Source organism: Pseudonaja textilis, chromosome 2, assembly GCF_049901715.1.
Source record: "Pseudonaja textilis isolate UNSWEBS1 chromosome 2, rPseTex1.2, whole genome shotgun sequence".
In the NCBI taxonomy this organism is placed as follows: Eukaryota; Metazoa; Chordata; class Lepidosauria; order Squamata; family Elapidae; genus Pseudonaja; species Pseudonaja textilis.
The window spans coordinates 1,369,199-1,384,033 of NC_141991.1; the positions used below are offsets into that span (position 1 = coordinate 1,369,199).

At 43.2% G+C, this 14,835-nt stretch overlaps 4 protein-coding genes across 6 annotated transcripts in view; all 4 read right to left on the bottom strand.

Annotated features, from left to right (window-relative positions):
- The window catches only part of LOC113453925 (uncharacterized), a 125,128-nt gene that overhangs the window by 51,697 nt on the left and 58,596 nt on the right, over positions 1-14,835 (bottom strand). The gene's annotated exons all lie outside the window — the stretch shown is intronic.
- The window catches only part of LOC113451462 (uncharacterized), a 106,587-nt gene that overhangs the window by 33,141 nt on the left and 58,611 nt on the right, over positions 1-14,835 (bottom strand). The window lies entirely within an intron of this gene.
- LOC113451459 (uncharacterized) overlaps positions 1-14,835 on the bottom strand; it is a 126,837-nt gene that overhangs the window by 9,272 nt on the left and 102,730 nt on the right. The gene's annotated exons all lie outside the window — the stretch shown is intronic.
- Positions 1,458-6,365, bottom strand: LOC148126526 (uncharacterized). Its single transcript, XM_087927989.1, has 2 exons — positions 6,249-6,365; positions 1,458-5,368 (listed from the first exon to the last, which is right to left on the bottom strand). The coding sequence occupies exon 2, from the start codon at positions 5,015-5,017 to the stop codon at positions 2,957-2,959; it is 2,061 nt and encodes a 686-aa protein (XP_087784115.1). The 5' UTR covers positions 5,018-5,368; positions 6,249-6,365; the 3' UTR covers positions 1,458-2,956.

Sequence of the window (14,835 nt, forward strand, 5' to 3'; positions counted from 1 at the left end):
CCTGAGGTGAACTTCTCCAACTTAACTCCTTGCGAGGAGAAAAATAACCCATTTTGACCAAGAATGGCACTGGGCACAAACATAATAAGGCCAAGGTGCCTGTTTAACTTATAAACTGAACAAAAGCAAGAATCACCTTTTTGGAATTCTCAAGAGCATCAAATTGCTATCGACCTGAATGTGCAGGGCATGGATATATGAGGCTTTGCATTTTGCCATTTGCTATATATGGGGTTTATTGGTTTTCCTATTAAAGTTTTATGGCTGTAAACCAGTGGGGGGCTAACCTTTTTGGGCTCCTGTGCCAAAAATTGTGCATGCACTAGTGCTCGTGCACTCATGTGCCAACATCCAGAAGGCAATACATGCCCCCCCATGCCCCTGCGCATGTGCGCACAATCCCCACATGCCCCCCCCCCTTTACTTGCACTGCGCCTCACAGCTGATTTTCGGCTGGTTGGAGGCCTTTTGGGGCCTCCCAGAGGCTTGAAAAAAGCCTCTGCAGGCCAAGTAGGCCCATTTCATCACTTCCGGCATTACAGGAAAATCAGCTGTGAGGCACGCGCATGCGCAGTGAGGTAAGTTTGCCTGCGGCTCGCATGCCGGCAGAAATGGCTGTGCGTGCCACCTGTGGCACATATGCCATAGGTTTGCCATCACAGCTGTAAACCATCTGGAATCATGAGTTGGGCTGCCATATACATTTTCTTCCCAAGTAAAAATAAATGCATACAAACCTACATAGTTTACATCCCTCTTTATATTAGATATAGAAATAAACTCAAGGCAGCAAGCATACTTTCTAGAGATCCAGGCTCACTTTCTCTCACCCAGCAAAAGAGCTCCCCTCAGTTCTGTAAAACTGAACTACTGCACTGGGCTATAGAAAGGAAGCTCAGATCAGATTAGAAGCCTGCAGGCTAAAACATATGAAGAACGGTGCTTGCATGGCTAGTCTAGTGAAGAACCAGCAGTGGCACAATAACAGTCTTCCAATATGTAAGGGGCTGTCACAGACAGGAGGGCAGCAACCTATTTCCCAATGCAACCGAAAGCCAAGCAAGATAGAATGGATAGAAATTGATCAAGGAAAGATTCAAACTAGAACTAAGGAGGAATTTTCTGAGACCGAGAATAATCAGCCAATGGAACAGCTTTGCCTTCAGTAGTTGTGGATGCTTCAACACTCAAGGCTGTAAAGAAGAGACTTGACCAGGTGCCAAAAATGGTATAGGGTATCCTCTTGGAGCAGTGGTTTGGACCCTAGATGACCAACCCACTGCTGGGTTGGACTAGAAGATTAGATGACCAATCCAACTTGGAATCAGGGACAAAGTCCCTCCCAACTTTATTATTCTATTCTATTCCTCTCATCTTCTCCTCTACCAGGTCAGGGCACGCTCCTAGCCCCTTCCCTTAAATATTCGTATTGGACAGTGAGTGCATCAGAAGCTTGATTTACAAACAGGTTTTTGTATTTATTAAATTTAAATACCACTAATCCTAAGGTGAACATCTCCAACTCTTTGTGAGGTGAAAAATAATCAGTTTTGAGAAAGAAATGAGACAGACAGAAACATAATTAGTAAGGCCCATTGGCTTGTTTACCTTACAAATTGAACAAAAGCAAGAATAACTTTTTTGCAATTCTCAGACCATCAAATTGACACCAACCCTGCTATAAGTGCCCTGTACTAGAAGTGCCCTGTACATACATACATACATACATACATACATACATACATACATGTGGCTCTGAGGTTTGAGCCTGCTTTATTAGAGGACGAAGACTCGGACAATGGGGAAGAGGTTTTGGAAATGCCTTCCTCCCCAGGACCTTCCTCTTTGGCAATGCCTTCCTCCCTGATTGTGCCTCAGGTGTCGGCAGATAACCGGGAGGGAAGACCTGAGGCTAATCAGGAAAAGGAGGAGGGCGTATCAGAGTCTCTGACTGAGAATCGGGAAGAGGAATGCTGGTTTGATGCGAGGCAGCATCGCAGGCAAAAGTGCGAGCTGCAACGCAGGAGGAAGGGACGAATCAGAGACTGAGCTGAGGGACTGACACGCCCCCACAGGGAATAAAAGTGGGTGTGTTCGCTCTGGGAACTTGTTCGGGACGTGTTACTTATTCAGAGGAGCTCCGGATTATTCTGTGTGATTTATATTCCTGCTTTCTTGTCGGACTTGGCAGACAGCGTGTGAGAGACTGCCAAGAACTTTATCGTCTCAAGGAGTTAACTCTATAATTAATGGATTTGCTTGTTTGTGTTCAGTTGGAAATTTGGACTTCTCACCTCTTTTGTACAGGTGAGACATAACACATACATTCATACATGCATATCTCCCTATATTATATATAGAAATAACTCGAAGCAGCAAACATATTTAGTACAGATCCAAACTCGCTTTCTCTCGCCCAGTAAAGGAGTTCCCAGATTACAGACCTGCAGGCTAAAATATATGAAGAACAGTTACAAGAACTGGCCATGGCGAATCTAGTGAAGAGAAGGACCAGTGGTGACATGATAGGAGTCTTCCAATGTGAGGGGCTGTCACAAACAAGAGGGAACCAACCTATTTTCCAATGGAACAGCTTGCCTTCAGAAGTTGTAGTTTTCCTTCATCACTGGATGCTTTCAAGAAGAGACTCAACTGCCACGTGTCAAACAGTATACAGTCCATTTCTTGACCAATGGGTTGGACTAAATGAAATACAAAATCCCTTCCAACTTTATTGTTCTATTCTATTCTATTCCTCACTCATTTCTGATAGTAAGACAAGTTGCACTAAAAAGAAACACAAGAAATTAAATATTCTTCAACAGGGCTTCCAATGAGAGACAAGAAATGAAATTCAAGATTTCTCTACGCACAGCAAATTTTGCCTCCCATGGAATTTCTTGTGTAATAAGGAACTTTGTGTGAAACACTGTCCACAATCTGGGCATTTGAATGTTTACTCCCCAATGTGTAACCTTACATGATTTATAAGGCTAGTTCTAGTACTGAAATCTTTCCCACAATCCGGACATTCATACGGTTTCTCTCCTGTATGAGTCCTACAGTGTATCACCAAATGGGAATTCCGACTGAAACTTTTCCCACATTCAAGACACTTATACGGTTTTTCTCCACTGTGAATCTTCTGGTGTTTCACCAAGTAGGAATTCTGATTGAAACTTTTCCCACAATCTGGACACTTATATGGCTTTTCTCCTGTGTGTGTTTTCTGGTGCATCAACCGGTTGGAATTCTGACTGAATTTTTTCCCACAATACAGACACTCATATGGTTTCTCTCCCGTGTGAGTTCTCTGATGTCTCAAAAGCTTGGACTTTCGAGGGAAGCTTTTCCCACAATCAGGACACTCATACAGCCTCTCTCCTCTATGAGTCTTCTGGTGCTTCACCAATTCTGACTTAATACTAAAACTTTCTTGACATTCTGGACATTCATACAGTTTTTCTCCTGTATGAGTCTTCTGGTGTATCACCAGGTGAAAATTCCAACTGAATCTTTTCCCACAATCCAGGCACTCATATGGTTTTTCTCCTGTGTGGGTGTTCTGGTGTTGCACCAGGTTGGAAATCTGACTGAAACTTTTCCCACAAAATAGACACTCATATAATTTTTCTCCTGCATGAGTCCTCTGGTGTATCACCAGATCAGAATTTTGGCTGAAACATTTACCACAATCCACACACTGATACTGTTTCTCCTCTGTGTGAATTTTCTGGTGTCCCACCAGGTGAGAATTCTGATGGAAACTTTCTCCACAATCAATACACTTATATGGTTTCTCTCCCATGTGAGTTTTCTGATGTTTCATTAGGTAGGAATTCTGACTGAAACTTTTCCCACAATCAGGACATTTATATGGTTTCTCTCCTGTGTGAATCCTTTGGTGTTTCACCAGGTACGAATTCTGACTGAAACATTTTCCACAATGACATTTATATGGTTTCTCTCCTGTGTGAGTCCTCTGATGTATCACCAGGTCGGAATTGCAACTGAAACCTTTCCCACAATCCGAACACTTATATGGTTTCTCTTGCATGTGAGTCCTCTGGTGTATTATCAGGTCACAATTCTGAGTGAAACTTTTCCCACAATCTGGACACTTATATGGTTTCTCTTCAGTGTGAATCCTGTGATGTCGCACAAGGTTGGAATTTTGAATGAAACCTTTCCCGCACTGCAGACACTCATATGGTTTTTCACCTGTGTGAATCTTTTGGTGTGTCACTAGGTAAGAATTCCACTTGTAAGCTTTTCCACAATCTGAACACTCATATGGTTTCTCCTGCATGTGAGTTCTCTGGTGTTTCACTAGGTAGGAATTGTGACTGAAGCTTTTCCCACAATCAGGACAGTTATATGGTTTATCTCCTGTATGAGTCCTCTGATGTTTCACCAGGTAGGAATTGTGACTGAAACTTTTCCCACAATCAGGACAATTATATGGTTTTTCTCCTGTGTGAGTCCTCTGATGTTTCACTAGGGCGGAATTGCAACTGAAATCTTTTCCACAATCTGAACACTCATACGGTTTCTCTCCCGTATGAGTCCTCTGGTGTTTCACCAGGTACGAATTCTGTCTGAAACTTTCCCCACAGTCATGACATTTATATGGTTTCTCTCCTGTGTGAGTCCTCTGATGTTTCACCAGGTCAGATTTCCTAGAGAAATCTTTCCCACAATCAGGACACTCATAGGGTTTTTCTCCTGTGTGAGTCCTCTGGTGTTCCACCAGTAGAGAATTCCAATTGAAACCTTTCCCACAATCTTGGCACTCATATGGATTTTCTCCTTTGTGAGTCCTCTGGTGTATCTTCAGGCGACAGATCCAATTGAAACTTTTTCCACATTCGGAACACTTATATGGTCTTTCTATCCTGTGAGACATCTGGTGTATCACCAGATCAGAATTCCGTGGGAAACTTTTCCCACAAACAGGGCATTCAAAGTTTGTCTCCCCATTCTGAGTCCTCTTGTGTTTCACGACATTGGTACTCATGCTTAATCTTTTGTTGTATTGGCAGCACTGATAGTTTCCTTCTCGTTTGGGTCATTCAATGAATCACGAGGAAGAATTTTGAATAAAGCATTGTCCGCATTCCAAACATTTATATAATTTTTAACTGGGTAGATCCTCTCTTGCATAATCAACTGTGATCAGAAAGCTATGATTTTTCCACTGTAGACAATCTGTGGAGGTTTTCCAAAATGATATTTTTGGATTCCTGAGGAGGCAAAATATATTTGGGATCTCTTACAATTTGCAGAGAAAAAGATTTCCATTGATGGCATTTTAATGCTGCTTCTCATTCTCTGTTGCGCAGTGTGGTATTCTTGGCATCCTCTGTATCTGCAAAATATATATTAATATTGCTTAAAAATTAGTGCAATACACGAGAAAGCAGCAAAAAAGCCCGATATATTTGCATGAAAAAACAAACACCAAAATTGCAGTTTAATTTCATAAAATTCTCTTTTTGGCTTTATGTATATAGAAAATCTACGTGTATTTATTTCAGTGTGCAAAATGTCCCCAAAGTTCATTTTCTCAATTTTTTAAAATCTAAATTTGGAAAGGTGCAGATACTAAGTGACGAAATGGTTTCCCAAATCCTATGCAAAATATCCGTTTTGCACACGAAACTCCTCGCTTTCCATCAAAACAACATGTCAATCAAATGACAAGGAATCATGTGTCGCGTGAAGGATGAGCGAACTGGGCACTTAAGAAATACAAAAAATAAAGACTTTTTAAATGTCCCAAATCTCCCAGGGGAAAATCACAGGCAGAAGTTTTAAATCATGCAGCAAAAGGATAATAAGGTTTGGGGAAAGAAAGAATATGCAGCAGAAGCCGACATGACTTCAGCAACAGAGTGGTCAATGTCTGGAATACTCTACCTGACTCTGTGCTTTCTTCCCCAACCTCCAAAAACTTTAACCTTAGACTGTCTACTATTGACCTCACCCCTTTCCTAAGAGGTCTGTAGGGGGCGTGCATGAGCGCACCAACATGCCTACCGTCCCTGTCCTATTGATTCTTTTATATTCGTATCCATTTCATGTATTCATAACTATGATTACCTGTTATCTTATAATCTCTTGACTAAATGAATTAATAAAATATAAAAAAATGTTTCAGCCTTCTCCCTTCCCTGCTCCCCCGCCGTGCAGGAACCCAAAGGGCCGGACTTGCTCCCGGCTTCTCCTACGACTTGCCCTCCACTCACCTCCCAGGAGTCGCTTCGACCCTCCAAGCCGGACAAGAAACTCCGCCGACGCCATCAGCCTCCCGTGACTGAGTCGGAAGATGAAGTTCCCCTGCCCTTCGCCTCTCTCCTTCATAACCTCTCTAGCAAACGACTACTCTATCGTTTCAACCCGTTCAATCTCAGCCTCTCTCTCTCTTCCCTACAGAGTACCTACTTTCTTTGCGCGAGTGTTGCTTCTCTATAGAGCGCCATCTAGCGCCGTAAGGCTGAAGCACACGCTCGTTCTAAGCCGTTTGAAGAGATTCTCCTTGGTTCTGGCCTTCCTTTAAGTGCCACCAAGTCTTATTATATTATTATCAAGTCCCATCGTGCTCATCCGTAGCTTTTCTCCCTGAGGCTCCATTCCAAACCTTTTCTTTAAGGCCCCCCAAGAGGGCGCTCCTTGTCCCTGGAGCTGAGCCCGAAGCTTCGCTTGCCAGATGGGGCAACGAAACTAAAGGAAAGTTTCCGTTGAGTGTGTATATACTGCATAGGTATGGGGGTATGAAGGGTGGGCATGACATGCAAATTGGAAAGGAGAAAGTGAACCTGTTTTGGTTCCAAGCACTTTTTCCTGGTGGTGGTGGTGGGGGCAGGGCGCAGGATAACTGCTCAAAACTTATCTCTGGAACTTAATGAAGCTGTGAGAATGAAGGTTGACCCCTTAACTCTGCTGGGTTAGGGTTTTTTGCCCCGTAAAAGTGTTAGGTGAAGACTGAGAGAACTGGTGGTTAAGAAATATGAAAAATAAAGACTTTTTAAATCTCCCAAATCTCAAAATGCAGAATAGAACTGAAAGGGTCTTTATAGATCTTTTAGCCCAACCCACTGCTCCAGCAAGAGACCCTATAACCATTTAAGGCAAGTGGCTGTCGTTTCTTAAGACAGTGATTTTCCAGCCACAACTTCTGAAGACCAGCTGTTCCACTGTTTTTTCTCAATATTAGAAGTTTCCTCTTCAGTTCCAGGTTGCTTCTCTCCTTGATTAGTTTCCATCCATTGCTTCTTGTCCTGCCCCTCTGGTGCTTTGGAAAATAAGTGGATTCCCTCCTCCTTATGGCAGCCCCTCAAATACTGGAATACTGCTATCGTGTCCCCCCTAGTTCTTTTCTCTAGACTAGCCATACCTAAATTAAACAACCCGTCATATTTTTGTCTCGTAACCTTTAAATTTTAGTGTTTCACATTTCCCAGTGGAAAATTACAGGTAGAAATTTAAAATTACCACAGCATAAATGTAATAACATTTGGGAAGAGAAGGAATATGCAGCAGCAGTAGCAGCGTACGTATTTCAGCCTTGTTCCTTTGCTGCTTCTATTCAGAGGAAACCAAATGGACCTACCTGAAACCTCGAAGCTTCTCCTCCAACCTGCCCTCACGATTCATCTTCTACCTGCAGCTCATCTTTCAACTCTCTGGCATTTCTAAGATTTTTTTTTTAATAAAGTACCATTTTCCATTCTTAGCAACCACATCCATAACTTTTCTCTAAGATGATCTAGCCCTAGTCTGTCATTTGGGGTGTTGAAGGAACGCCCTCATCATCACTGCAACTGAGCTAGGAGCTTCTTTTGCAAAAACGAAACCATTGGAAACTTGCCTTGCAACTGAGTGAAAAGTGAAGCTCGGCCCTTTGTTCCTTCTGGGATTTTATTTTCTTTTACTTCCATGTTTTGCTAAGTAACACGGCCTTTCCTATTGGCGCCCATCCCTATCTAAGCAATGCAAATGCTGTAGAAAGGTGAGAACTGCCCATATTTCTTTCCCAAGGTCAGGATAGGTCTGAAAGTGTTACTTCCCCCCTTCTAGATAGTTGGCATCCTGACAGGCTTTATACCCTCAACAGCAATTTATAATGCATCAGAAAATCATGAGAGGTTCAAGGCATTGCTGCAGATAAAGATCACTTATAAGTGCATCAGCATCTGAAGTGGGCTGGTTCTAACTGGACTGGTTCTTTTCTTATTTATATCTACCTTTTCTTCTCCTTCTTGATTCTGCAATATTTTAGGCTAGAGGCTCCCTTTAGTTATGATGGCAGATGAGATTCTGCCGAAACGTTGCTACAACTTTAAAAGCACAACTACAATGACGTGGGAAAATACCCGAACAAAGCTGAATGCCATACATGTAAGTACCCGCGAAAACTTAAGAATATATATATATATTCCTTTTTTTAACTTTCATTAGGTTTTGCTTGGGAAAGGAGGGGGAAAGTGAGAGCAAAGAAACTTTGTAACAACTGCCAACTAGAGGCTTGAAAATGTTATAGACGAAGCTGAGAAGGCTGAGAAAGAAAGATCTGAGACTCCTTTTCAAGGACATTGCTATGTGATAAGATAGAGGGAAGAGCACTGTAGAGTGTTATTGCAGGTGTTCTTCTGGATTTCTATCAGCAATTGAAGCCTGGTGTTGAAGCTTACGAAAAGAAAAGCTGATAAGTCTTTGGAGAAGGGAGTTATAATAAGAGCCTTGGATAATTAAATAAAGTGCAGTATGTCCTTTTTATTTCTTTTAAGTTGTGCTACCTCTCCTTACCAGCTTTACTGTACTTTTTTAAAAACACCTTTATTTTTGTAATATTTTTACGTTTGCTTTTTATTTTAAAGGGAAAGCCTCGTTTTTTTTTTCTCCTTTCTTTTTTGGGATTTTTTGCTTTTCTATCCACCCTTCTGGTTCATTTTTATGAAGAGGGCCATGAAAGTTTGGCAGCTTCAACTCTCCCTCTGCTTCTAGCTCTGGCTCTGCCATTCAGCGAAAGGGCTGGGTAGGAGAAAGGCTCCTGAGCCCATCTCGGTTCAGGCCAGGACACATCACCAAAATGGCCACCAGTTGCAATTCTCATGGACTTCTGGAGGGGTTGGGATAGACAGGCTACAACTATTATGTCCCTTCCAGACCTCTCATCAGGTTTCACAATTACAATGATATCCACCTGCACCAGCTTTGGGGACTGGGAATGGGAGCCATTTAGTTACTGTGGTTCTACTTCTCCATCCCGCTTCCAGTCAGTGTGGCTAGGAGAATGGAGACCGATTCTCGGCCCCTGCAATTTGGCGTGCCCCACAGATCAAGCCTTTTTAACATCTACATCAAATCACTAGGGGAGGCCATCCATACTTTGATGACCAATTGTGTACAGGTAGTCCTGGACTTAATTTCATTTAGTGACCATTTGAAATTACATCCTTACTGAAAAAAATGGATTTATGACCATTTTTTTTCACACAACCATTGCACCATTGCCATTGTCACATGATCAAAATTGCAGTGGACTGATATTTGTGACAGTTGCAGGGTCTTAGGAGTCACCTTTGGCGACTGACCTGGTGCACAATCTAAGGGTCCTCCTGGACTCATGACTCCTGGTTGAGATTGTGACCAGGGGAGGCGCTTTGCATAGATTCATCTATTGCATCAATTGCGTCCTTTCCTGGACTGGAAGGCCTTGCACACGGGTCACTCATCCCTTGATCACCTCATTTGGATCACTGCACTGGGCAACCCAAAAACTTCAACTGGTCCACAACGCAGCAGCAGACACAATAATGGGGGCCCCAAGTTTGTCCATGTCATGCAAGCTGCACTGGATATATTTCTTTAAGGTGCAACTCAACATGCCGGTTGTGAGCTTTTAAGCTATTTCTTTTATCACAGTAGCAACACTTAGAATTATTTGCCGCCCCAAAGTGCTTTACACCATACTTGGTTTACAGTGTCAGCATATTGTCAGCAAGAACCTGGGTCATTATTTTACTGATCTCAGAAGGAAAGAAGCAGTGGTGGGATTCAAATAATGTAACAACCGGTTCTCTGCCCTAATGACCGGCTGGGTGGGTGTGGTCAGGGTGTGTGACAGGCAGCACTCAGTCTCCTGCACCCCCGGAAGCAAAAACAGGGTTCAGGGGGCCCACGCCGTACCCCTGTGCCCCATTTTGGGCCTAGTAGGCCTTCCTGCAACTCCCTGGGAGTGAACATGGGCCATGTGGGGACTCCTGGAAGAGGCGGAGTGAAGCCAGCCAGCAATTTAACTGGATATCCCACTACTGGATAGGATAAGTAAATGTCGAGCCATGTTAGGATTGAACTCTAGAATGTGGGCAGTCAGCCAGCAATAAGGCATTCCAAGCACTGAGCCACCATAGTACCTGTCATTATTGCCCCACCTTTATTCTTGCATCTATCTGTTCTTCCAGGTCAGAGGTTGGCTACACTCCTATTCCCTTCCCTTAAATATTGCCATCCAATAGGAGCTAGGAAGTCAGCCTTTTCTGTTGCAAACCCTGCCCTATGAAACACTCTTCCCCTTAATGTTTTGCAGGCCTTTATCCTTTTGCTCTTCCATAAAGCAAAGGTGATCTAACATTTCCCCCAAGCGCCTGGATAAGAAAAGGTGCTGCCCATCAGAAGCTTGATTTGGTGACAGGTCTGTATGCACTTGGTTTTCATATAGTTTTTAAGTTAATTATTGCTTTGGAGGTGGCCAAGGTTTGTTATAACATGGATGGCAACATAAATATTTTAAATAAATCAGAAGAGATGAACGTAAACAATAGCTAAGGCTGTCCATCATATATTTCATATATCAAATTTATATTCCACTAATCCTGTGGTTAAGTTTTTCAATTTAACTCCTTGTAAAGAGAAATATTATCAGTTTTCAGCAAGAATGGCACCAGACATGAACATCGTTAATAAGACCACAAGGCCTGGTTAACTTCTAATTTGAACAAAAGCTAGAATCACCTTTTTGGGGATTTCCCTGATGATCAAAATCCCATCAACCTTGCTAGAAGTGCCTTGTACTTGCAGGGCAAGTACATGTAAAATGTGGATGCTTTGCATATTGCCATTTGCAATATAGTTGGTATTAAAGTTTTATTAAACAGCTTAGACAGGGCTGTAAAGCACTGTGAGGTGGATATATAAGTCTAAATGCTATTGCTAAGTCTGGAATTGCCTTGAGTTGGGCTGCCATACACATTTTCTTAATATGTAAAAACACATAAATACATACATGTTTCAATCCCATGTTTATTCTATGTAGAAATAACGAGGTGGCAAATAGTCCTAATGCAGATCCAAGCTTTCTTTCTCTGGCCCAGAACAGCAGTTTTCCTTGACTCCACGAAAGGGAATGACCGCACTGGGCCAGACAAATGAACTTTTTAAAGACACGTTTGACTAAAAAGAATCGAGCAAGAAATAAATTGATTTTTCAGCTGGGCTTCCAATGAGACAAATGAAATTCAACATTCCTCTACACTATCATTCCTCTATCAAATTTCACCTGATGAGTAATTTCTTCTGTGTGATTAAGATGGAATTCTGTGTGAAATACCTTCCACAATCTGGGCATTTAAATGGTTTCTCCCAGGTGTAATCTTATATGATTTATGAGGCTAAACCTTCTACTGAAATCTTTCTCACAATCTGGACACTCATATGGTTTTTTCTCCTGTGTGAGTCTTCTTGTGTATCACCAGGTAGGAATTCACAATTGGCCAAATAAAATATTCTATTCTATATTCCTATTCCTATTCAACATTATTGCATTCCATTCAGGGGTGGGATATGACAGGGTTAACTACCGGTTCGGGATTTACGAGCTTCCCTGAACGCTGCGAGCCGCGTGCCTGTAAATCGTCATCAGCATGCTGCGTGCAGAGAAGCAGCCTTTGAAACAGCTCTCTTTTCTGCTTTTTTAACTGCAGCTGTGCCTCGTTCGGCAGCTGAAGTTGAAAAATCAGGAAATAAAGATCAGGTAAGAGTCCAGGTGAGCGAGTGGGCAAAAACATCTGCAGACATAGAACCGGTTCTATGTCTGCTGCTCTTCAGAGGTAGCGGTTCTACAGAGGTGGACAGAACCGGTAGAAACCCACCCGATTCCATTCCATTCCTCTCTGATGTTTGATACTAAGACATGTTTCACTAAAAAGTATCATGCAAGAAATTAAATGGTTAACTACTCAGATGGACTTCCAATAAGGGACAAGAAACGAAATTCAAGATTCCTCTACACCAGTGGTTCCCAAAATTTTTCAGTCAACCATCCCTTTGGTGCTACAAATTCATCCTCGGTGCCCTCCATCCAGGGGTAGGATTCAAATGTCTGTGGGCGTGGCCTAATTTGAGGGTGTGGCTTGCTGTTCATGTGACTGGCTGGGCATGGCTTGTTAGTCATGTGATGTGGTAGCTGTGGTTTGGTGGTCATGTGACTGGGTGGGCGTAGCCAGGTGACTGGCAAACCAAATACAAGTGGTCCTCAATGGCCAGTTTAGCAAGTGTTCTAATTTATGACTGGCCTCCCCAGAGCTACTTGACCTGTTTTTAGAGTTTTGACAGCCATGCACACACACACACACACTCCCTTCTAACCCTGCTGGAGCAGGTCATTGCACTAGAATCGGCAAAGCATCTCTGATTAAAGTCTAGCAGTGAATAATATCTAATCAGAGACGCTTTGCCGATTCTTGTTGATTTGTTTTATTTGTATTTATTTTATGTTGCTGAATTGCATTGACATGTGTGTCCCTTCTTGTGCACAGCCCAGAAGCTTTTGTGATTCTTTGCAGCAAAAATTACCGACCTCTGGCTTTGCTCTACTTTTCAAATGTGCTGCCACTGCTGTGTTCTAGGTGCCGGCCCCACAGGTCTCCTCCGTTGAGCCCATTTCCCTGGAGAGACCTGCCCAAGCAAGTCTGAGTGAAGTGGTGCACAAAGTCAATGGAGTGAGCCTGAGAGAGCGAAAGAGAGAGGAAGAGAGAGAAAGAGAAAAGGGAAAGAAAGAAAAAGGGACAAAGAAAGGGGGGGATGGAAGGAAGGGACAGAAAGAAAAAGAAATAACGGAGGGAGGGAGGGAGGAGAAAGATAATGAGATATTTATTCTAGTCCAATCACCTGCCCCAGGAGGGTTAGAAGGGAGTGTGTGTGTGTGTGTGTGTGTGTGTTCTCCTTGTAATTTACCAGTACATTTTGGTTTTGCCTTCTTCAGAATTGGCGCTGTAATACATTGGGGAAAGTAATTTTTTAGGATGGAGGTCTGGTCCAATAGATCCTGTTCAAAGCCTCAACAAAACGTGAGAGCTTCCTCATAGTCTTGACCATGTTTCGTTCACAAAACCTTTAACAGAAGTAAAAGATGTTTCAGTGTACTGGCAAAGATGCTGTCAAAGATGTTTCAATGTGGAAAAAGGCCTCAAGTCTAAACTAGGTCTCATTTCAATCTGATGCATCAGCTCTCTCTCTCTCTCTCTCTCTCCCTCCTTCCCCCCCTTTCTTTGTCTGTTCCTTTTTCTTTCTTTCCCTTTTCTCTTTTCTTCCTTCTCTCTCTCTTCTCTCTCTCTCTCTTTCCCTCGTCCAGGCTCACCCCATTGACTTGGTGCACTGCTCCGCTCGGACTTGCTTGGGCAGGTCCCTCCGGTGCAGCGGGCTCAGTGCCATTTTGACACAGAGGCAGGCATGACAAAATGGCAGCTGCTTCCTCAAGTCCGCCAACATGGCCCAGGCATGAATCCCAAGCACATTCAAAATAACGTCTGCTTCCATGACACAGTCATGAAGCCCACAAATTGTGTCTTCCCTTCCTTCCCCAACACGAGGTTCAGAGATCTTCAAAAAGTATGGAGGAAGAGGAGGTTGCGATGGCTGGTGGGTTGGGAGTCAGGCCTAACAATTGCAGGAACCCAGTGGGAACAGGAAAACGCCTGTGGGGAGCCAAAAGGCTAGGCCTCCAAGAGATTCCCACAACCCTGAGGTGGTCACTGTTCTGCTTAGCGACTTGAACATTTGTTTGACAGCTTCATTAGGGAGAGAAGAGGATGGGGGTACAGAATGGACCTGTGGGACCGGCACCTAGAACGCAGCAGTGGTGACGCATTTGAAAAATAGAGCTGGCTTTGCTCTACTTTCCCTATGTGCCTGCAGCGCTGGCGCCTCCTTTCTCCTTCCCTTTCTTTCCTTTTCTCATTTCCTCACTTGCTTTATTTTTTTCCCTATTTTACACCGTGATAAAACAATAATAAAGAAATAATGAAGAAAAAACATGAGAAAAAGGACCCTTGTTATAGCAGCGCTTATATTAACCGCTGAGATATGCAAATTTCTGAGGGAAAAAAAGTTCATCACGACTCCACTTCTATGTCTGCATTTTTATATTGGCGTTTCCCCCCCCAAAAAATGTTACTTTGTATATATATTTTTTTCTGATTATTGCAATTTGAAATGATGGGCAGATGTTGAAATTGTCCGAGGAAAGGAGTGGAAAATGGAGGAGAAATGGCCAAACTTTGTTCCGGGATCTTCATCAGGGGCTGTTTTGCGAGGAAAAGTGAGATCCCGAGCCACAGAAAGGTGGAGATGCTTTCCCATTGGGGGCTGAGGGGAGATCGGAAAGGGGCTCTTTGAGAGAGACGCGGGTTTCAAAGACAGAAAACGCCATTTTTCCCTGTAAAGCTGAGAGATCCCTATGGAAATCCCCCAGTCAAGGGGAGAGGGCCTGGGGAGAGGATCCAGCCGGATTAGGGGGGATCCCTGCAGATCCTCTCCCTCTCTTCCTGCATGGAC

Coding starts and splice junctions, on each gene's coding strand:
- LOC148126526 (XM_087927989.1), bottom strand. CDS start 5,017: ATGAGTACCAATGTCGTGAAACACAAGAGGACTCAGAATGGGGAGACA.